Source organism: Lipotes vexillifer, unplaced genomic scaffold (genome assembly GCF_000442215.2).
Source record: "Lipotes vexillifer unplaced genomic scaffold, Lipotes_vexillifer_v1.1 scaffold395, whole genome shotgun sequence".
In the NCBI taxonomy this organism is placed as follows: Eukaryota; Metazoa; Chordata; class Mammalia; order Artiodactyla; family Lipotidae; genus Lipotes; species Lipotes vexillifer.
Genome location: NW_006797390.1, coordinates 6,367,065 through 6,389,427, shown reverse-complemented (window position 1 = coordinate 6,389,427; position 22,363 = coordinate 6,367,065). Strand labels below are relative to the sequence as shown.

Sequence of the window (22,363 nt, the reverse complement as noted above, 5' to 3'; positions counted from 1 at the left end):
GGGTTTTGTCTATTTAGTGGCTGAGTCGTGTTCCATCATATATACACCGCGTCTTCTTTATCTATATTCATCCATCGGCCATCCTTGTTCCCCTTTGGCACCATCGGTAAATGGTTTTACTTGGCAATCAAAGCATCTTCTATATTGCTGAAGAGGATCCCAATTTGGGAGTTTAAAAATTAAGCTGAGGTGAATAAGGCTCCCTTCTGTAATGGCGGCCCCTCTGGATGGCGAGTGCCCCTCTGTCTCACCTGAATTCTGGTGGGGCCGCCCTGCCTGAGCCTCGGAGGTCCAGGATGCCTCACGAGCTACACATGTTGTCAGATACAGAGATACTCAGTGTGGGACCAGAAGGGGATCTGTGTGGCCCGTCACCTGTGTGCAGGTTAGCGAGAGCCCAAAGGCCTGAGACATGCAGGGAGAGGCCAAGAGCTTGGCATTACTCTGAAGCCGCAACACGCAACAACCTCCCCAGCTGCCAGGCAGCAGAGATGCTGCATGTTGATTTCACGTATTCACACCTCTTCCTCCCCTCTGGGGATTCTGTACCTGCTTACTTTTTTTGTTGTCTAAAGAAAAAAAAAAGGAAAGAAAAAGGCAGCTCTGCCTTGTTCACATGCGCTGAGATCCTCAAGGGCAGTCTGTACCTTCTGGCTCCCCTGAGCCCGGCGAGTAGATGAGGACCATCACGGGGGAGAGATGGTGTCTCACATCACCTTCTCTCTCTGATGGTTCCTTCTGCACCCAAAGTCTAAGATATTCAGGCAGCACAGCAGCTGACCTTGCCTCTCCACCCTGCTGCCAGGCCTGGCTTCCTAGGGTCCCGATTCTGTCACGTGCCCCACTGCTTGGGAAGCCCCGGGATGAAGCTCAGACTCCCAGTGTCACTCGAGGCCTCACAGGTAGCTCACTGTGGCCCCCCAGGCGCCGTCTCCTCACTGCCCCCGAAGTTCCCCTAGCCGTGCTCTCCCCCCTCCTCTGTCCCTGCCACGCCCGCTCCAGCCAGCCCTTCTCCAAGGGGAGGCCAAACTCCAGCTCCGTGCCGTCCTGTCGTGGCACGTGTGCGCTCTGTCATTCTGCTGTGGGCTTCTCCAGGGATGGTCTGTTCACTGCATCTCGAGCCCCTTGGGGCCACAGCCATGTCTCACTCACCTTTGTCTCTCCCGGTGCCCCTGCTCAGTGTCCCGCCGCGATGAGCTGTCTATGACGCATGAGTGGTCTCTTCATGGTGGCAGTGGAGGACGACGTTCTGGCTGAAACCGCCTGCCCATGGCTGGTCTCCTGGCGTTGCCTGAGCTGCCTCCTATCGGGGACTCAGTTCCTGTCTTGCAAACTACCTTCTCCCCTCACCCTTCCTTCTTCCAGCCCGCTGTACGATAATGTAGGGCCATCTCCTGGGGGACTCCCCTTTGCTGACCACCGGTCCAGCGGCACTGCCCTGACCACCCCTCTCCCCTTTGCCCCTTACTCAGCTCCTTCTGCTAATGACCTCATCAGGCTCCCTGTTGTGCTTTTAGATTCTGTCTGTTAGACTGGCAGATTCCCAAGGGCAGGAACTAGGTTTAGAGCCCAAGAGAGTAAAGAACATGGGCTTTGAAATCACAGTTTCCTTATCTGTAAAATGGGAATAATAACCATACCTATCTTGTGGGGCTGCCCTGAGGATTCTGTCAGTTATGGCGGGTGATGCTTGGTGCCTGGGATACACTGGGGACTTGCAAATAGGAGTTGCTCTTATGCTTCTGATCATGACTAAGCTGGGAGCGAGCCCTCACGGGAGTGGGACTTCAGTGCCCTTTCGATGAGCGTGGCCAGGAGGGAGCAGAGCAGAGCGCTTACACTGGGCAGCCCCTCTTCCTCTCCTACCTGCCTGTTGTCCTGCAGCCCCGGCCCCCCAGGGCCTCAGCTGCTGAGGAAATAGCTATTGGCACAAATCCACATATAATCAGAAATGAGGGTGGAACGATCCAGGACAGTGGGGAGCCTGTTCTCACGGAACAAGGTGTGAGCTGGGGAGAAGAGAGAGATGAAAAGAAAGGAGAAGGAGGGGTGGGGAGTGGGGGCCAGCCTGGGAGGTGCTGGCTGACTCCAAGTCCACGTCGGAGACTATCAGTGACAGCCCCTGGTACTGGCTCAGCTCTTAGGGGCCTCAGACGGTTCTCACACAGGCCAACTCCTCTGGGGCTGGGCTCTGTGAACCCCATTTTAAAGAGGAGGAGATAGCACCTCACAAAGGCGGACCACCTAGCCCTGATCACAGACCTCAGGTCGGGCTCAGAGTGAAAAACAGGTCTCCTGACTCTCAGTCCAGCTGGTATGATCTCTCCCACATCAGAGAAGTGATGTGGCAGCCGCGAGCCCTCAGGAGCCGGTCCGGGCTGAAGAGGACAAGAGGCATTCCAGTCGGGTGGCCGTGGGACCTGCCAGGAGCCAGCCGGACATCTGCCCCTCATGTGTGCACAGCACCCACGGGACTGCTGTGCCTAACCAGGAGACAGCAAGGTGCCGTGTCTGTGACACACACTGGCTTTCGTTGCTGGGCTGCCATCTGAGTGGGGAAGGGGCTCAGAATAGTAGCACCGCTGTTGGTCCTTTTAAAGAAGCTGGGCTGCCCTCAGAATGAGCGCCCGCACCCCTGGAATGCAGGCCTGCCTCCGGCCCTGAGGTGCAGACTCAGCAGCTTAGGGCCCCGCAGAAGATCTGTGACAAGGGTCTGGTCGGAATGAATGTCCCCCTCGGCCAGAGCGGATGTGCTAGCTCTGTTCCTGCCCATGGCCTTGGTGATTAATGTCCTTCTGTCTTCCTGGCTAGATCTTGTGTATCTGAATCTGAAGGGCAGGGAGCAGCACACCTCATACCTGTTTCCCCAGGGCCTGGTGCGCTCAGCACAGAGCAGGTGTGGAGTAAACGTCTGATGGGATCCCGGGAGGACATTTTCACACTCACACCATCCAGTCGCCCTGCCCAGCGCCTCCCGGTGGCCGAGCGCGCTGTTAGGTGTGGGATGCAGGGCCAGGGGAGACGTGGCTATGTTCTGGGGCTCTCAGCACCCTCTCGCTGGTGGCAGAGGTGCCGCCCCCCACCTGTCTTCTGGTCTTCTTTATTTGCCAACTGGGCAGCGCAGACCTCTGCACAAGCCCGGGACGCAGGTGGTGTTTCATGGTAGGATGAAGGGCTCCTTCTGGATGCCCCCAAGCTCCTACCGAGAGCATTCTTGGTGCTGTGCCCTGACCAGCCCTCCCGGAGCGCCGCTATCCCAGCGCACTCCGACACCACCCTTGGCAAGGCAGGATTCGCGGGGGCAAGGCAGGATTCGCGGGGGCAAGGCAGGACCTTACCTGGGCCACCTACTCTTCTCAGCCGGGTGGGGGGTTCCCGACCGGAACGCAGGTCAGGAGTTGGGGGGGGGGGCTTGCGCAGCTGCAGGAGCCTCCGGAGCCGCGTGCGCGCGTGCGCGGAGGGGGGCGGAGCGGGCGGCGCGGGTCGCGAGGGCCTTTCCCACACCTCGCGCCTCCCCTGCGGTCCCAGCTCCCCGTGCGCCCTAGCCTGACCCACGTGTGCAGACACGCGCACCTGTGTGTGTAGCCGACAGACCTTGTGCCCGGGTCGGACAGGCCCCCGTGGGCACAGGGGGCGGCGGCCAGCTGGACAGCGGCCGCACTTCTTTCCCCTCCAGTCTTCCCCAGCACTTCCCTCTGGGGAGGTGGGGCGGGGGTTGGGGGGGGGGGGCTTGCGCAGCTGCAGGAGCCTCCGGAGCCGCGTGCGCGCGTGCGCGGAGGGGGGCGGAGCGGGCGGCGCGGGTCGCGAGGGCCTTTCCCACACCTCGCGCCTCCCCTGCGGTCCCAGCTCCCCGTGCGCCCTAGCCTGACCCACGTGTGCAGACACGCGCACCTGTGTGTGTAGCCGACAGACCTTGTGCCCGGGTCGGACAGGCCCCCGTGGGCACAGGGGGCGGCGGCCAGCTGGACAGCGGCCGCACTTCTTTCCCCTCCAGTCTTCCCCAGCACTTCCCTCTGGGGAGGTTTCCTTGGGTCGTGGTACCTCCAGCCATTCCCCTCCCCTCCCGCCCCCTTCTCTCCCCGGAAAGAGGCCAGCGCCTTGCGATGAAGGTTCTGGTTCACCCCGGCTCCGGAGCCCTTGACATTTAGCGAGGCTCGCGGCGCACTTGGTGTAGGCACCAGGCAGAACGCTAATCCCATTAAAGCTGTGGTGTCACCCGGGAGGGAGGCTGCCCCCCGCAGTCCTCGCGCTCATTGGCCGAATGCAAACCAGGGGGCGGGGCCGAGGGCCGGGGAGGGGGCTCCGGAGATTTCGGAGTCGGGAGTCGGGCCGGGATTTCGCAGGGGGAGCCCAGCGGTTGAAGCTGCGGCAGATCCCTCGGCACTGCCCGCCGCGCGGCCGGGCAGCCCAGGGCCGGGGGCAGCTCCGCAAAGTCGCGGGGCGAAAGGAGGCGGGCGCCCGCAAAGTGGCCAGGCCGGGCCGGGCTGGGACGGGGAGAGGGGTGCCGGGGAGCCCGGAGCCGGGCGCCCGGGTGCCTCGCGTGGAGCTGCGGTGCGCCCGGGAGGCGAGCCGACGCTCCGGAACGAGCAAGCAAATCGCTGCCTCCCCAAAGACTCTAAGTTACGCAGGCCAGCCGGTTCCCGGGGAGCGCGCGTGGAGCCGCGCCGCGCCGCGCCGCGCCGCAGAGCCCTCCCGGGCCGGCCGGCGAGAAGCGGGGCGCCGGCACCCCCAGCGCGGGGTCCGGCCGGCAGTGCGCCCCGGGGCTGAGCGGCGACGTGCGAGGCTCCTCCGACCCGCCCGCAGCCCGCGCTCGACTCGGGCGCTCCCTCCGTGCCACTCCGGGAGCGATGCCCCCCGCCCCCCGCGCCCCCCGGGAGCGACGCGAGCATGGAGAAGTCGAGTAGCGAGGATTCTTCGATCCACCGGAGTCCATCTTTGGACAGCAAGGACTCGGACTTTGCCAAGCCGTCCACCTCGGGCCGCCCGTTCGGCCGCGGCTTCACGGCCGGCGCCTTCTACGGCACCGCGGGCTCCCGCGGCCAGAGCCGCGCCGAGGCTGGCGTGAAGACCGACAAGTACAATGCGCCCAAAGGCAGCAAGTACGTGGTGTTTTACCTGGACCTGTCCTTTGTTCTCCTCCTAGAATTTAAGAAGTGCAACATGGCCAGAGGCTGCCTCTGCTGCTTGAAGTACACGATGTTCCTCTTCAATCTGATATTCTGGGTGAGTCCTTCCCAGTCTCTCTCCTTGGTCTCCTGTCTTCTTTGCTTAAGCACGACACCCTCTTCCCCGCAGAGCTGCACTGCTCTGCTGTCTGCACAGCGGTAAGTGGGTTTTAAAAAACCGTGCCCCCGGCCCCCGCCCCCCTCGCCCCCGCTTTCATTCATCTTTCTCTTCCCTTCTCTCTCCGTGGTGGCTGAATGGAAGCTGCAACTTGCCTGTCTTCCAGGAGAGAATTGTTCTACTCCTGGGAGGCTGCTGAAGTTTGCCGCCGCCTTCTCCCCCTGTAAGAAAGCCGTGCCCCCAACGGGGTAACGTGTGGAAATAGGTGTGGTGTCGGAATTCTTAGCAGCTGTGACCTTGAGTCAATTCAAGCAGAAGTGCGGACGGTTTTCCGAGTTTCTTCTTGTTTCCTCCTGGACGTGCACGAACACAGGCTGCGGCACTTTATGGGCGTGAGATGGGGGGGAGTGGTAGAGGTCACGCCCTCCTGATCCTTGCCGTGAATCCCAGGAAAAGGAGACGGAGCCCCCATCCCAGGCTGAGGGGCCGCTCGCTGGCCTGCAGCCCTGCCCCCGAGTTAGGGCTTGTGTGGAGAGGGAGGGTGGGGGAGGGATGCTGCCATCGGGTGGCGGCAGCTGCTTTTGAGGGATTGCAGTGGACTGGGCAGGGAGCGGGCCAGCCATGTGCTCCCGCCATGGGACCCAGAGCCTGGAAGGGGCAAGGGGAGTGCCCCATCCTTGGTGAGAGAGGAGATTCTAGAGCAGGTGCCAGTGGGTGGGGCAGCTCGGAACTGTGCTCAGTCCCCTGTTGTTCTGCCCCTGTGTGCCCCTGTGCACGAGAAATACTAGGCAAATTAGAAACTTCTTAAATGCGTATCTAACTCTTCCTTCATCCCAACTTCTGCCTCTGCCTTTCTTCTCTGGAGCCCAGACGCAGTCAGCACAGATGTTTGGCTCTGCCCCAGGGCTGTCCTCCTCCCTTGTGGAGGCTGTCCACTGCCCATGGTCCAGGAGGAGCATGGGGGCAGGAGAGTCACCCAGTGCGGGGGGCTGCGTGCGGTGTGCTTTGGTGTTCAGTGCTTGTGTGAACTGACCCACTTTAACTGAAAAACGTTCATGGGTGTGTATGGGTGGGTGACTTTTCCCTGGGAAGGGGAGAGCTCAGGCCTGGGCTGGAGGAAGACTGGGCTCTGGCCTTGGCTCTGCATTAGCTCTTTGTGTGACCTTGGGCAAATCACTTTATCCCTAAGGACTGGGTTTCCTTTCTAGTCCAATGTGGGGGGCGGTCGTGATGGTCCCCCTCACAGCCTCACCCCCTTAGTTATGGGACATCCTGCCCCCTCACCTTCTCTCTGGGGAGGGAGCCCCCTTCCCTTTTCTTCTGAGGAGCCTGGTCTGAGATCTTTTTAGTAGGATTTCCCCAGGTCTGGGTCTGGGCCACTGCTGGTAAGATGTTACCTGTCCTGTGGTGAGGGTTTTGTGGAAATTGGGGCAGATCCACTGGAATGTCAGGAATGATCTTGTGGCTGCCTCTGGGCAAGTCCTCCTGGCCCTCTGGCTCTTTTGCCAGCATCCGTGTCAGCCAAGCACTGGTGTGTGTTTGCCTGGGGCCTGCGGATTTCCATGAATGCTGCCCATTCATTGTGCACGGCTTCCCTCTCTGTCCTTGTTCACAGTCTCCGCCTACCTTTCTGCCTTTCTGCCTCGCCCCACTCTTACTAGAAAGACCCTCCTGGGGTGCTCGGTGCCCTGGCCAGTACCTCCCACTCAGACGCGCTCCTCCCCGCCCCCCACCCCGCCACCTGCTGGCCAGAGTAGGTATAACTGCGTGTGCCGCCTCTTTTTTTCTCCGGGCGTTTGGGGACCTCCCCACGCGCTAGCTAGTGCTGTGGTCTGTGCCCTGCACATGGAAGGCACTGGTTGTGTGTTTGTGAGTGAATGAAGGGAGGGTCAGCGCAGTAAACCCACAGATGTGGTAGGGATTCCCAATCCCACCTGACAGGAAAGAGAAGTTAGTTCTCAGACTTGCCAGTGATGAAGACTGTCCTGGCGCCTTAGCTGTGGGGTGACAAGCGACTTTCTCTCTTCCGGTGGTTAATGAACCGGTCAGTGGAATGGCCTTCCTTTTTGGTTATAATGAGAGAACTTACTCTTCCTAATAAGAAAGTGCCTATCCCCTCTCTCTTACCCGGCAAGGACTCAATTTCTTCTAGCCTCTGACTTTTCTGGCTACTTAATATTTTCAGAATTCCCACAACATGCCATGAGCTGGGACAAATTTTGAGTCTCAGAGACCCAGTTCTTTCATGCTTGTAGTGTATGGGATGATGAAATAAGGCCTGACCTTAGGAGAGATGGAAAGTTCAGCAGAAGAGAAACGGATGCTTGTGTGTGTGAGAGTGTTGGCCACTGCGTTTCTTGGCAGGTAGACGAGCAGGTGTAGCCAGGACTTGGGCTTGTGCGTCCCTGTACCCCAGTCCAGCAAAGGCTTCCTGCGGGAGGTGCTTGGGCCTGAAATAGAAGGAGCAGTGGAGGGAAGAGCCAACTCGGAAGAGAAGGAGCAAAGGCGGGTGGTGGTGTTGGTGAGGCAGGACCTCTGGAGACCCCTGCTGCTTCCCAGGGCACCAGGGAGGCAAGGACAGACGTGAGTGAGAGGGTGGGTGCGAGGAGGGTCAGCACCACGCCCTCTGGGACCCAGAGCAATTGTTAGGAATTATGTAGCCATGACTTTCTAGTCTCGTGGCTCAGAGCCCAAAAGGAGGCTTTTCTGAGGCATTAGAGTTGAACCTGAGGCCTGTAATCAATAGAATGAGATCTCCCCATAGATCCTGAAGCCTACCTGGTCGTTCTCCAATCCCACCGCTGTGGCCACACCACCACCTCCCGGGAGCCCGCTGGGAGGAGTCCCGCTGCCAGGAGAGGTGCAGCTGTCTCACGCTGCAGCCCCTCGCAGGCCTGGCTCCTTGCCACTGGGTGGAGCTTCTAGGGTATTGGTGTTGGGGGGGGGGGGGAAGGGGGGGGTTGGGGGTGGGGGGGGGGGGGAGCCCGGATGACATCACCGGGGGCAGGATGGAGGTGGAGCTGTGCGCTGGCCTCCCCCGCCCCTCCTCCTTCCGAGGAAGGGAAGGGCAGGTGCCTTGCAGGCTGCTGGGCGCCTAACTGTGGGGGGGGGGGAGGGGATGGCGTCCAGGTCTGCCCCTGGCACTGCTGCCTAGAGCCAGCTGGTGCTAGCCAGGTTGGCGCCCAGGGCAGCGTTTCTGAGGGCCTGACATAGACGGTGGGGTAGAGGTCAGCTTGCCTGAATGAGCCCCACCTCCTCTGTGCCCGTGCGTGCCCCACCCAGATCCTCAAAGAGAATGCTGGCTTTCCAGGTGGATGCGAAATGAGCTGGCACAGAAGTTTCCCCATACTGAGGGGCCTGTCCACCAGCAATCCAGCCGCCCCAGCTATCTCTCCTCGTCTCAGCCCCATCTCTCAGTCCTCCCAGGACCATCCGGTGGAATACTCCAGGCAGAGATTAAGCGAAGCTAAGCCCCTCCAGGAGGGCACAAAAGGCTCAGGGCTTTCAACTCTGAGTATCGGGGCAAGCTCTGAGTGCTGGGGGCCTTTGTCCCTTTCTCGGGATGGCAAATCGTGATCCCATCCCACCTCCTCCCAACCCAAATTGGGCTCCTATCTGATGGGGTCAGTGGTTGGGAGTAGGGCTGGCGTGGCTAGTGTAATTGCCACTCAGAATAATGGTCACTTTGCATATTCACCAGCAGAGCTGTCCCATCTCTTTAAATCATGGCTGGCAGAGCAGTGACATTCTGGCCTCACCTGAAAGTCTATTCCTTGTGGATTGGTCTCTTAAGAAAGGCCAATTAGCCAAGGAGGCAGCGTTCAGTGTGCCTGCTGGGGCAGGAGAAGGGCTGGTGCAGGGCTGCGTGCGCCGCGTGTCGGGTGGGCACCCTGATTAACTTCCCCCTACGTGGGGGCAGGCTTTCGCGGCCTGGCCCCTCTCGGGCCGCTCACTCTACCTCTGGGTGCGGGCAGCTTGGTCACGGCTCTCCAGCCACCTTGGAGGCACGCGTTTGGTACTGGCTTGGCCGCCAGTGGATGCCGTAGCTGCCCTGTGTCCGTGAAGCCCAGGATAGGGTCTGGTACAATCCGGGCTGGGCGGCCTGGGGTGTCCTGAGTCTGTGGGCTGCCTTCTGTCTGGGAACGGAAGTCCTGAGTGGGCTGAGGGGTCAGAACAGAGTCCCAACAGGAGATACAGGCCAAGCTGGGCAGCAAGAGGCATGTATGTAGAGGCTTCCCAAAGGCTCTGGCCGGCTCCCAGAGGGCGGCTACACGTGGGGCCTGATCCTTGGGGTGGGTCAGGCCTGGCTCTGCTCGGGGAGGGGGGCTGATGCCCCGAGACCTGGGAATGTGGCCGTGAGGGAATGCCGGCTCTGTGTTCGCTTCCTTTCCAAAGCATTAAAAATTAAACTTCCTTGTCTTGATATCTATTTTTAAATCATGTCAGAGCCAGCATTGGTGTCAGTCAAGAGGGGGTGGGGAGGAGGAGGGCAGGGAAGAGAGAGTTCCGCTGAAACGGGGCGGGGGAGTGCTGTCACCCCTGTGGGGAAGGGGCCGCAGGCCTGCCCCCGCCTCCCGCTGTCCTGAAGAGCACAGAAAAAGCCACAGGCCTCTTCCCCCGGCCTCCTCAGAGGATGGGGCCTCACCCTCCCCTGCCTCCATGTGCCTGGCTGCCCTTGGCTGAACTTGGCGGCGGGCTGTGGGGCTTACTGGGCTGTAGGGTCCCAATCGAGCCGGTTCACTCATGCCACAACTATTTCCTGAATGCCCGCTGCGTTCGCAGGAGCCTGCAGCGCTGAGGACCGGCTGACTGGGCTCGCACAGGGCAGATCAGCTTTCCTGGGCCAGGAAGTCGTGGATGGAGAGGTCACCTGGCCCGTCCTCCCCCAGGCACCAGAACACGGAGCCCCTCTCCCCGTCCCCAGCACTCTGGGCCGGGGCAGCGGCAGGCCTGGACTCAGCATCCGTCCTGGGGGCCTGACTTGACCTGTCCTTCCCTTCCCGCACGCCGTGTGATGGCTGTCTCGCTCCCTCTAAAATGTTTGCGTCCATCAGAAATAAAGGGGAGGAAAAACAGCCTGTTTCTTTTAGGAGCATCTGAGTTTGGAAAAAAGAATTCGTGAGTTGTGTCTTTTCTGTTTCTTACGGAAAGGGCTGAGTGGGCACCCTGTGGCTAGTGTGCCCTATGTGCATTTATCGAGCACCTGCGGTTAGCCAGGTTCCTGGGAGCAGTCAGGTGCATAAACAGATACTTAACACTTCTGGGCAGTAAGTGCTCAGTCGAGCTTCTAAGTAGAGTAATTAATAGAGACAAGATACAGAGATGACAGTGACAGCTGGACTTGGAAGGATGGATAGGAGTTTGCTGGATAGATGAGGATGGGGTTCCGGGCCGGGGAGAAGGGTGGTCCAGACTGAGCCTCCTGCATGTGTGCAATGAGCCGAACATAGGGAAACAAAGGGCGGTATCAGCCTGGTGGTGCCAGCCGAGGGCTGCTTCCTGGTGAGTTCGGCCTGTGTTCCGAGGACGAGGTGCTGGGGATGCCGTTAGGTTTGTCACCGGGGCTCTGCGGAACGGGATGCTTTGCTTTTCGGGCAGTGACCCCCAAGACAGGTCTTGCGGTACCGCTCGGGCTGCAAGCTGTCGCTGTCGCTGATGCAGCTTACGGAGACGCCCGGCCGCTCCCCTTCGGCTGCCATGTACCTGCTTCCGTGGTTCCAATTAGCAAGCTCTGAGGCTGAGGCAAACCCGTCCAGGCAGAGTTAAGTCTTCCGAGCCAGCTTTGTCGCTGCTCACGTTTGAAAGCTAATCTGCCAGCAGGAGTCGGGGCGGGGGGCGAGGGGGGCATTGGGGCAGGGACATTACAAGTGGCACGCGGAGGGGCATGTGCCTGGCTGCCCTTGGCTGAACTTGGCGGCGGGCTGTGGGGCTTACTGGGCTGTAGGGTCCCAATCGAGCCGGTTCACTCATGCCACAACTATTTCCTGAATGCCCGCTGCGTTCGCAGGAGCCTGCAGCGCTGAGGACCGGCTGACTGGGCTCGCACAGGGCAGATCAGCTTTCCTGGGCCAGGAAGTCGTGGATGGAGAGGTCACCTGGCCCGTCCTCCCCCAGGCACCAGAACACGGAGCCCCTCTCCCCGTCCCCAGCACTCTGGGCCGGGGCAGCGGCAGGCCTGGACTCAGCATCCGTCCTGGGGGCCTGACTTGACCTGTCCTTCCCTTCCCGCACGCCGTGTGATGGCTGTCTCGCTCCCTCTAAAATGTTTGCGTCCATCAGAAATAAAGGGGAGGAAAAACAGCCTGTTTCTTTTAGGAGCATCTGAGTTTGGAAAAAAGAATTCGTGAGTTGTGTCTTTTCTGTTTCTTACGGAAAGGGCTGAGTGGGCACCCTGTGGCTAGTGTGCCCTATGTGCATTTATCGAGCACCTGCGGTTAGCCAGGTTCCTGGGAGCAGTCAGGTGCATAAACAGATACTTAACACTTCTGGGCAGTAAGTGCTCAGTCGAGCTTCTAAGTAGAGTAATTAATAGAGACAAGATACAGAGATGACAGTGACAGCTGGACTTGGAAGGATGGATAGGAGTTTGCTGGATAGATGAGGATGGGGTTCCGGGCCGGGGAGAAGGGTGGTCCAGACTGAGCCTCCTGCATGTGTGCAATGAGCCGAACATAGGGAAACAAAGGGCGGTATCAGCCTGGTGGTGCCAGCCGAGGGCTGCTTCCTGGTGAGTTCGGCCTGTGTTCCGAGGACGAGGTGCTGGGGATGCCGTTAGGTTTGTCACCGGGGCTCTGCGGAACGGGATGCTTTGCTTTTCGGGCAGTGACCCCCAAGACAGGTCTTGCGGTACCGCTCGGGCTGCAAGCTGTCGCTGTCGCTGATGCAGCTTACGGAGACGCCCGGCCGCTCCCCTTCGGCTGCCATGTACCTGCTTCCGTGGTTCCAATTAGCAAGCTCTGAGGCTGAGGCAAACCCGTCCAGGCAGAGTTAAGTCTTCCGAGCCAGCTTTGTCGCTGCTCACGTTTGAAAGCTAATCTGCCAGCAGGAGTCGGGGCGGGGGGCGAGGGGGGCATTGGGGCAGGGACATTACAAGTGGCACGCGGAGGGGTAAGCAGCTCGGGGTGGAGAAGGGGCTCTCGCCCCCCACCCCTCGCTCTTCCTCCCCCAACCCCAGGACCTCAGGGGGCCTGAAATCTCTTCTAACGTGGTTGGTCCGTGCTTCCATTTGGATGGGTTCTGCCGTCTCCTCCCTTGGGCCCCGGCAGGCCTCCTGAGAGGCTGCAGGAAGGCCCTGGAAGGGAAGAGGCCGCAGGGTTTCAAATCCTCATCCTCGTGTGGGCAGCTCACTACCATGCAGGAGGCTGGGTTAGGTGGCTGGTGCGGGGTGACTGCCTTCAGGGGGCTTCCCATCCGTTCCGGGGCTCTTCCCTAGGGTGTAGGTTCGAATCACCCAGACAGCTGTGTACACGGACAGAGGCCACCGTGCCCCTTGACCTACGACCTACTGACTCGGAGCGCGCAGGAATGAGGCCTGCGTCGTGAAGCGTTCCTACCCCTCCTGGTGCCTGGGCTTCCTCACGTGTGACAGTATCACCTGTCCTGCAGGGCTGTTGCCAGGGTCCCAGGCGAGGCGGTGTGTGCATGACACAGGTCCGCTTCTTAGCGGGATGCTGGCACGCCGGACTCAGTGACCAGTGGTTGCAGGTGTTGTCACCGCCCTCCTGCAGTGACAGCATGGACCCCCAGGGAGCCCCCCACAGTGAGTCAGGTGCCCAGGCCTGGCGTGACAGTGCTGGGCGGGGCTTTGGAGCCTGGACGGAGCTCCAGATGTCTTGTTAGGCTGGGGTGAGTCCCGGATGTCCTCTGGTCTCAGGGATGGGATACATGGTAGAAATGGGGAGGCGGCTCTGTGGGAACGGAGGATGGGGTGGAAGGCAGTGAGAGAGGGCCGGGGTCTCGGACGCTGGGGCCTGCAGCTGCCTTGCCACACTGCACTCTTCTCAGTTGGGCCACGCCCTCCCCTGCCTCCCTTTGTTCCTGGTGCCATGAATCGGGCCGGCTGGGCCTGTGGTCCCATGGCAGGGTCCCATGGTCCTCTGCCCTGGGCGCTCCAAGGGCAGGTCACAGCGCACACTCAGGGCTGGGCTCTGCTGGGCAGCTTGGCTGTGACCTGAGCTGACAAAAGACAGGCAACTAGGGCCTCCAGGTCACTTTACTAACCAGAAAAATGGTCGCTTAAAACTTTTTTCAAATAGCAGAATATATCATATCTAAATTCATATAAAGGTGTATATAACGAACATGTGCCCACCATGTAGTTTAAGGAATGAAACATCATCTACACCTGCGAAGCCTCTGTGTGGTCCTCCCTGGTCTCGCCCCAGCATCCTGCCTAGAGAGAACCATTCTCCTTACATTTTGTGTTAAGTATATTTCTTTACAGTTTTCCCGCATGTGTATGCATCCTTAAACACCACGTCGTTTGGCTTGGCTTGTTTTTAAACTTTTGGTAGTTGGAAGCATTCTGAACTTTTAAAATTCAGCGTTACGTTTATTGATTCATCCGTGTTGATATGTGTGATGATAGTGCGTTTATTTTTGCTGCTTCATGGGATTCCGTTATGTGTGTGTGCAGCAGTGTATTCTTCTGGTGATGACATTTGGGTTATTTCCTTCTTTGCAAACATGCTTCTGGAGACGTTCTTGAATAAGCCTCCTGGTGCACATATGCCAGGGCGTCTCTAGGGCCTCGCTTCTGAAAGTGTCTCTGGAGGAGCAGCTCTTTCCTTCCAGTCTTTGGACAAGGCTCTGCTGTGCGTGACCGGTACCCAGCTCCAGCCAGAGGTGACCCCACTGCATCCCCGAGCTTGTTGATCATGCACTTGAATGTTCTGGCCATGTCAAATTGCTATAAAGCTCCTCAGCGTTGAGCCAGTCCGTGGACCACACGTGGAGAGCTGCTTTAGGAAACATAGCAAGGATTGGCATCGATGAGTTTTAGAATACTTGCATTTCCACTTTATTGGAGAATGACAGATTATTTTCCAAACTGGAAACATCAATTGACATTTCCCCCAGTGGAATGGCAATTGAAAATGGAAAGTTTGGGGCATTCTCCGATACGGTGGGTGTAAAATGCTGTGTTATGTTTTAAATTTGCATTTCTCTGATTATTAGTCAACATCTTTTCATAGGTTTATCAGCCATTCTTTTCTCTTCTGTGAATGCCTCTTGATGTTTTCCTCCATTTTCCTATAGAGTTGTTTGCTTTTTCTTCCTAATTTTTAGGAGTTTTATTTATGTTCTGGATACTCATCCGTTGTCTGCTAAGTGTACCACAAACACAGTTGACAGCTTCCAGTTTGTAGCTTGTCTTTTCACTTTCTTCAGAGGTCTTTTGATAAACACATTCTTTAAATTAATGTAGTCAAACTTATCAGTCTCTTTTCTTCGTGAGATGGTACTTTTTATGTATTATTTAACATAACATCTCAGGGACATCTTTATGTCCCTGGTAATAGGACAGTGCTTTTGTCACAACATAATAGACGCTCATATTCATGAGGGTCTGAATGAATGAATGCATGATCAAAGACGAGTCCCTGTATTTATTTCTGAAGGCTTTACTTTTCATATTTAAGTGCTTCGTAGCTCTGGAATGTATATCTGCGTGCGATGTAAGCAGGGCTCCGACTCCTCTCTCCCCTTGTAACATCAGCTGCCTGAGCCCCCCCCAGCTGGCCAGGCCCCTTCTCCCCCACTGGTGGGTACCTTGCACCTTTCCCTGTGCTACACTGTCTGAATTACGGCCACTTTATAACAAGTCTCCATAAGTGGTAGGGCAAGTCCGTTCATCTCATGCTTTTCAAGAATGCTTGGGCTGTTCTCGGCCCTTTGTGCTTTTGTGTAAGTTTTGGAATCAGTTTGTCTAGTTTCACCAAAAATCAATCCATCAACCCCACCCCCCAGCCCTGGTGGTATTTTGATTGTCCTTTCATTGAATCTCTTCATCAACTTGGGGAGAATTGCCATCTTTGTGTTTGCATTCATGAATATAAATTGTATTCTCAGCGTGCATTTCTGTTCACGGACGTGGTTTACTCCACGTATTAGGCCTCTAATGTTCTCCGTGAGGGTCTTATGCGTTTTCCGCTGAGTGCAGACTTTTGATCCTTCGTCCTTTGCCACGGGTGGCTCTGGTGTGAGGGATGACGGGGCGGCGGCTATGAAAGGAACAGTGAAAGAGGGAAAGTAGGGTTAGAGTCTCCTCTGGGAGAAGAGGAGCTGAGGGAACCCCAAAACCAAACACCACTCGGTCCCTGGTGCCTGTCCAGGGGCTCCACGTGGCCCGTGCTTGAGTCAGGTGGGGGTGTGCGTGTCTCCCTCCAGCTGCTGTCCTCCCCCCCGGGCAGGGAAGGCCCTTTCAGAAGTCTCAGAGCGCAGGACCCTGTGGTCCAGAGTAGAAGCAGAAGGGGTGGGGGCAGGGGGCAGCCGGTGTGTGTCTGTCTGTGTGTGAAGATGCTGTGATAGCACAGAGGGCGGGGCAAGTTCCTGAGGGTTTTTACAATGGCCCCACTGCATGGCATGCGGTTCCCCGAGCAGGGATCGAACCCACGCCCCCAGCAGTGGAAGCATGGAGTCTTAACCACCGGACCGCCAGGGAGGTTCCCCTGAGGGTTTTTAAAATGTCCTCATGTTCCACTGGACTGGTTCTGCGCTTGCATCTTCCCCAAGGTACCCAAATTGTACGTTCTCAGAGCTTCCCCCCATACGCACACACACACAGTTATGTATGCATATATGTGTGCACATGTGTGTACAAACCTAATGCGGTATTTATGTACAAACGTGTGTGTATGCCGTGTGACTATATAAACGGTCAAAACACATTTGTAGTGTAAGTATGTGCGTATATATTTATACATATATGAACACGTATATTTAGAGAGATTCCCTCCAAGTGTGTGTGACCTTGGGTATAAGCTGGCATCTTCATCTAAGCATCTCACGTTCTAGATGGATTCTGTACAAGCTGAGGCTCCCAGATTGCAAGCACCACACACCAGGCAGGGCTAACTCAGAAGCACAGAATGTATCTCCCCATTTATCTCTCTGTCTGTGAGCAGCTCCCAGCAGTGTCAGTTGGCATCTGGGGGCAAGCCACTTGAGCAGACACCTCTTATTTTTGCCGGCCCAGCTTTCTTTTCCCTTCTCTGGGTACCCGCACCCCTGTTTTTCTCTCTGTGGGTCTTTCAGTATCTATGAAGGATACCAGGTGAGCTCACAGGCTAGGAGGGAAGGCTGAGCCGCAGGCCACACATGGGCCAGGGACCAGGGTGCTCCAGGGGTCCGGTACCAGGATGATGGTGAGCTTGACCCCGTGGACTCTGTCAGGATGCGTCAGCTCTTGCCGCTTTGGCCCGTGGATCTCACTCTTCAAGACCCAAGAGACTCAAGATCTGGGAGGGAGTCTGGCCGGTCACGAGCCCAGCCCTTGGGCAGGGCTGAGCAGAGCACCCTGCTTGATGGGACAGGGCCATCTGCACTGGGGAGGAGGAGGATATCCTGAAGAGGGATGGGTGCTGATGCCAAAAGAAGGGGGGGCAAAATGGTAGATGACGTGTTTGTCCCCCCAGCGCCAGATGCTGCTGCTGCTGGGATTTGCTCAGCCCCTGAGATATACCTGCCCCACTTCCTGGAGAGAGAGGGTGGGAGCAGGTGGGGAAGCGAGACCCAGGGCGGTGGAGCAGCTGCTGCCCCGTCCAGCGGCCCTGGTTCTGTTCACATGGCCACGCCAACTGCCTCTGCTAGTGAGATGGGCAGCCTGGGTGCTCCTCTGTGTGCCCAGCGCCTGGCTGTGCCAGCCAGGTGTGTGTGAGTCGCTCAGGGGTAGGTGTTCTGGGTTCCCCAGAGGCAAGCCACTCTTCGGGGCATCTCCCAGCAAAGCACACTCCTGGATCCTAGCCAGTCAGCCCCTTTCCACACCCCTCCCCTGTGACCACCACCGGGCAGAGGCCCGGCCAGCCGATGCTCTGGGGTGTGCCTGCCGGGCCGTGCTTTTCTTTTAGCCCTGCCCTGGGTTGTCCTGACCTTCCTCGGTGCTGAGTCCCTGAATTCCCCAAAATGTGCCCTCAGTGATGAGCCCTGGTTCGCTAACCCCCAGGCTGGCCTGGACGAGGGGGAGGCACGTCAGAAGGGGGGCCTGAGCCAGCAGGGTGCAAACCTGGAGCAGGACCCTGGGAAGGAGGGTAGCATGGAGGAGGAGGAGGTCCTCCACAGGGTGCCTGCCTGTGGGCACCCCTCGTGCGGGAGGGGACCCTGTGTTGAGTGCCTGCCATGTCTGGGGACGGAGCTGGGTGCTCTCCTGACCCTGGTGGGTGGTGTCAGCATGTCCGTGTCCAGCCCCTGCCATCTGTCTTCTGAGCACAGCAGGCTTGACGGAGAAAGCAGGTCTCAGGGAGTAGATGAGGGCCAGAAAGGACAGGGCTCCAGGACCCGGAGGATGGGAGGTGTACTGCTGGGGAGAAGGCAGGGCAGGAGGACAGTCACTAGAAGGTTCTGGATGAGAGGGGGCAGGGGGAGCATGGAGGACGAGGGGGCAGGAAAAAGAAGGTGGTATGGCGCTTCCCTGGTGGCGCAGTGGTTGAGAGTCCGCCTGCCGATGCAGGGGGCCAGCCTGGGAATGGCCTCTCAGTGCACTGAGGTGGATTAACTCCCTATTGCTCAAATCCCAAATGCAACTTTCCTCCTCAGCCTGAGCCACTTGGATACTGAGAAATAGGGGGGGAGGGTCCCTCTAGGATCATTCCCACCTAACAGGCTGCGAAGGCAAGGACGGCTCATCAGAAATCATCTCCGACCACTTTCAGTGGTCAGCGAACTTTTCCACAAAGGCCCAAGTAAGTATTTTTGGCTTTGTGGGCCAGATGGTCTCCGTGGCAATCACTCAGTTCTGTCACTGCAGTACAATATGGAAATGAATGGGGGTGGCTGTGTTCCAATAAAACATTCTTCACAAAAACAGGCCTGTGGCAAGCCACGGCTTACAAACCACTGAGGCTGACAACTACCATCGCCAATACCTTGTCTCTCTCTAACTCATCACTGGCCTGAGGCATCAAAACCCAATGCCGGATATGGACCCCGAGTCCTAGATGAGACTTTATAGATCAGGAGATGTGCACATACGAAAAGGCCCCAAAGCGATTCCTCTCAGCGTTGCCCAGTGACCCCAAAGATAAAGGACTCTCTGATGGTGTGTGATGTTCAATCTCCCATACTCAAGGAAATCTGGTCCTCGGAGGGCACAAGTTCACCCCAGACTCCCGAGGGAGGAAGTGCACAGGAGCTCGATGAAGAAGGGAAGTTTCAATTTTTGTTCTCTAATCTGTTTCTCTCTCTCTGCACTGACGAAAAAAAAAAAAAAAAAAAAAAGTGGTATGGAAGACGGAGAAGAGGCTAATGCATAGGGCTTGAAGCAGAGTGTGATGGGCAAGGACTTGCTCCCTGGCACAGTCCTGGATGGTAGAGACTGCAGGTGGCAGGTTTGGAGAACAGGTGAATGTGGCCTGGCCCACAGACCCCAATGCCCCTTTGCAGGGGGCTCTAAGGAAGGGGCGGCTGCTGGCGGGACCTTCCCGAGCCTTCTGTGCTGGAGCGGTGGCCCCAGGGTTCTCTCTGGGGGCGGTCATGTGTGTTCCCAGGCCCAACCGTGCTCCCCGCCTGTGGGCAAGAGCGAGTGACAGCTTGTCAGGCCGATGAGCCTGGGCCCTGGGCAAGAGATCTTTGATGTCTGAGTCACTTAGGACACGAGTCCTGACTGGGCCCTGAGGCCTGGGGACCCTCAGGGGGGCTGGGGGAATGAACGTGGATGCAGTCAGAAGAGCTGAGTGCACAAGGTGCTTGATTCGTTACCATTTATGGCAGCCAAAGAGAGCGGTGCAGGCCCGCCCCCTCCCCTCCGCCTCGAGCCCCCCTCTGCCTGCCCCTTTCTCAGCCTGCCTGATGGGAGGAGGGGTGTCTGTGTGGAAAGCGCACGTTGAGCTGAAAGCTGTGGGAGGATTGACAGGATTCTCAGCGTTGCTGATTTGTTTCCTCTCCTCCGTCGTGGATGGAGGCTCCTCACATCTTATTGTGGTTGGGTGGGCAGGGCGGGCAGCCCCTCCAGCAGCCTGCCAGGCCCTAGTGGGCCCAGCCACCAAGCCTACATTTCCTCCCCGTTCTACCACAGAAGTGCCGAGTTCCGCTTTTCATGTAAGACACGCACCAGTTAACTCTGCGTGTTGCACCTGGGATCCAGGTGGGAGAGTGGGAAAGAGCAGCGCATGGTCACAGAGCCCTGGGTTCTAGCCCCAGCAGTTGCTAACTGGCTGTGTGACCCTGGACAAGTTACTTCCCCTATCTGGGCCTCAGTTTCCACATCTGCACAATGGTAGACTTGGACCAGCTCACCTCGAAGACCCCTTCAGGCTCTGACATCCTGTGATTTTTATTCATTTCTTTTGCTCCCTTTGTGTTTTCAAAGAGCTGGTGATTCTTGAGATGCTTTATATTCCTCTTCCTCTTGGGTGGAGTGAGGGACCAGGGATGGAGTTCTTTACGTCTCACAAGTGGGGAAACTGAGGCCAGAGTGAGGGAGGACCCATCAGGCAGGACTGCGTGTGTCCTCCCTGTGCTGGAACTTGCTCTCCGAGCCTCATCAAACTGCCCCAGGTTCTGCTCTGCCTCGGGTCTCCCGGCCGCGAGCTGGGCCCAGGCACAGGGGCTCTGGATTCCATGGCCCACCCGAGGGCAGGAAGAGATGGGAGAGTCTGGCTAGGCATTCAGCCACAGCAGCCCCCGCTTCCCTGCCTGGGAGGGCTGTCACCACCAAGCAGGTAACGAGGGGCGGGCTGCTTTATTCAGCGCCCCCAGTGCTGCGTTTGACACCCAGCGCGCTGTGCGGCTCCCTTCCTGTTGTTAGAAAGACGCCTTAATGACGACTGTTCCAACTGCACCCGCCAGCACTAGGAAGGGCTTTCTTTTCCCTCGTGCTTCCCCAGCCCCTGCTCCTCCAGGCCTCCGCCTCCAGCCTCTGTCTATCCCTCTGCCTGCTTCCATAGCCCCGGCACCTCCCCGTCCAGCTGTACTTGCAGCCGCTGCCTTTGAGAAAACAAACAAATAAACAAACATCCCCCCCCTCCCCACCGCCAACTCACGGCTCCAGGCTGTGATGCTGTCCCTTCCTTGTGAACACAGGGACTGTCCCGCTCCCCCACTGGAAAGGACACATGCAGTTTCACTTCCCGCCGTCCAACACCGCTGGCTGCGTCTCCCCTTCCTCTCAGTCCCTCCTCTGTCCTTCCGACTTTGTCATGAGGGCTGCGGGCTCGCGTGGAAAGAGCCTTGATGGGAGTGTGGGTTCCCCTCGCAGCCCTGCCTTGGCTTTCCTGTGGGGACTTCAGCTTCTCATCTGCAAGATGGGGATCAACCTTAACTCTTGGCTGGCCAGCCGGGGAGAATTGTCCGGAGGACACACTGAGGTGTCTGGGAAGGTCTCTGAAGTCTGTAAAGGGTGATGCTGATGTAAACTGGGATGACTGTCGTGTTCTTTCTGTAACTTCCCGTGGTGCTGTGTCCGTGTTTCCATTTCACGGTGGGCCCGAAGGCCCGCAGTGGGTGTTCCCTGAGGCATTTCACCCTCCAGGCAGCCTCGCTGTGTGGTCCTGGTTCCCGCAGGCCGCCTGCCCAGGTGCCCACGGAGGCTGACGCTTCAGCAGAGCCCGCTCGAGGCTGCCCGTGAAGTGGGGTGTCAGGCGGGAGCCCCCTCCGACATCCCCGAGGCTCTGCGCCGGGTCAGAGGGGAGAAGGTGGGCTGGACCGGGAGCAGCTGCAAGCGCCGGAGAGAGCTGCTGTGTCACGCTGGTTCAGGCTCCTGGCTGCTGTCAGGGGTCCTAAGAGCACAGTGGGATACCCTGTGTGTCCCAGGATCACGGAGCATGGACCCTGTGACCCAGGGCTGCTGTTCGGGCCCCGCCTGCCCGGCTCTGTGCTGGAGGAGCCTCCCGGGCAGGCCCTTTTCTGGCGGCCCTGAGTCTGCGCTGGGACTGGCGGGAGTTTGGGTGCATTTGCTTCTTGGCTTTAACTGCCCCTCGGGGATGTGCAAGCCGGGCTTCTGTCCTCTGCTGGACAGAGCCACTGGCTTGTGCTTCAACCGTGGACAGTGGAGGTAGGTTTCGGGGGCAGGATGATCGCCCGCATCGCTGTGGACCCACACGAGGGGACCAGGACCCTTTCCCTCCCACCCTGGGCACTCACACCAGGGCACGTGGGTCTGGGGGTGGGGCGGGGCAGGGGGCAGCTCCTCCAAGCTCGTCCTCCCCGTTTTGTAGTGTCTTGGAGGCACCCGAAGTACGTCTTCCCCTTAGAGCGTCAAAGGCCTTATTCTGCTTTTAGGGAGGCTGAGTCGTAGGGGAGGTGTTATGTCAGGGGTCCAGGCCACACCGGGAATAAATGAAGCCCGCCTGGCTGCGCTGGAGCCACTGGCACCATACCCGAGTAGGCACGGACCCGAGTGTATTAGGTGGGTCAGGAGGTGGCCTGGCTTCCAGGGTGGGTGGGTCCCTGAGGGGTCAGCTGCTGCCTCTTGCCTGCTTCCACTGAAGTCCACTGTGGGCCGGTCTCTCCAGGGAGCTGCGGGCGTCCTGGGGGAACGTGGACCTCCTTTGCCAAGGCCCTGACCTCCAGCCTTTAGACAGACACCCATGGCCCCTTGCTTCAGGGGGCTCTGAGGATCATTCTGGATCCTTGTGAAATTCCAGGCCAGGCTGCTACCCCAAGGGCCCACTGTCCTGGGGGTGTGGCTAGGCTGCCAGAATGTGCCTCTGAACCAGGGTTGGAGGAAGGGCTGGGGAGGAGGGGTAAGGGGCAGAGGTCATCCCCTTGCCTTGCCACTTAACTTGCTGGAGTTATTTTTCTGTGTTTTTCTCTGTCTGGTGTTCCCAAACTTCTATTCGTGCCTTTCTCCCTCTGGGTTCTTTTTTTTTTTTTTTTTTTTTTTTTTTGCGGTCCTCGGGCCTCTCACTGTTGTGGCCTCTCCTGT

General features: G+C 58.3%; 1 protein-coding gene across 1 annotated transcript in view; it reads left to right on the top strand.

Moving 5' to 3' along the window:
- Positions 1 to 4,887: 4,887 nt before the first annotated feature.
- The window catches only part of TSPAN9 (tetraspanin 9), an 80,391-nt gene continuing 62,915 nt past the window's right edge, over positions 4,888 to 22,363 (top strand). The window contains exon 1 of the mRNA XM_007469451.1: positions 4,888 to 5,223. Coding sequence (XP_007469513.1) covers positions 4,888 to 5,223 — 336 coding nt within the window. The remainder of the gene's footprint in view (positions 5,224 to 22,363) is intronic.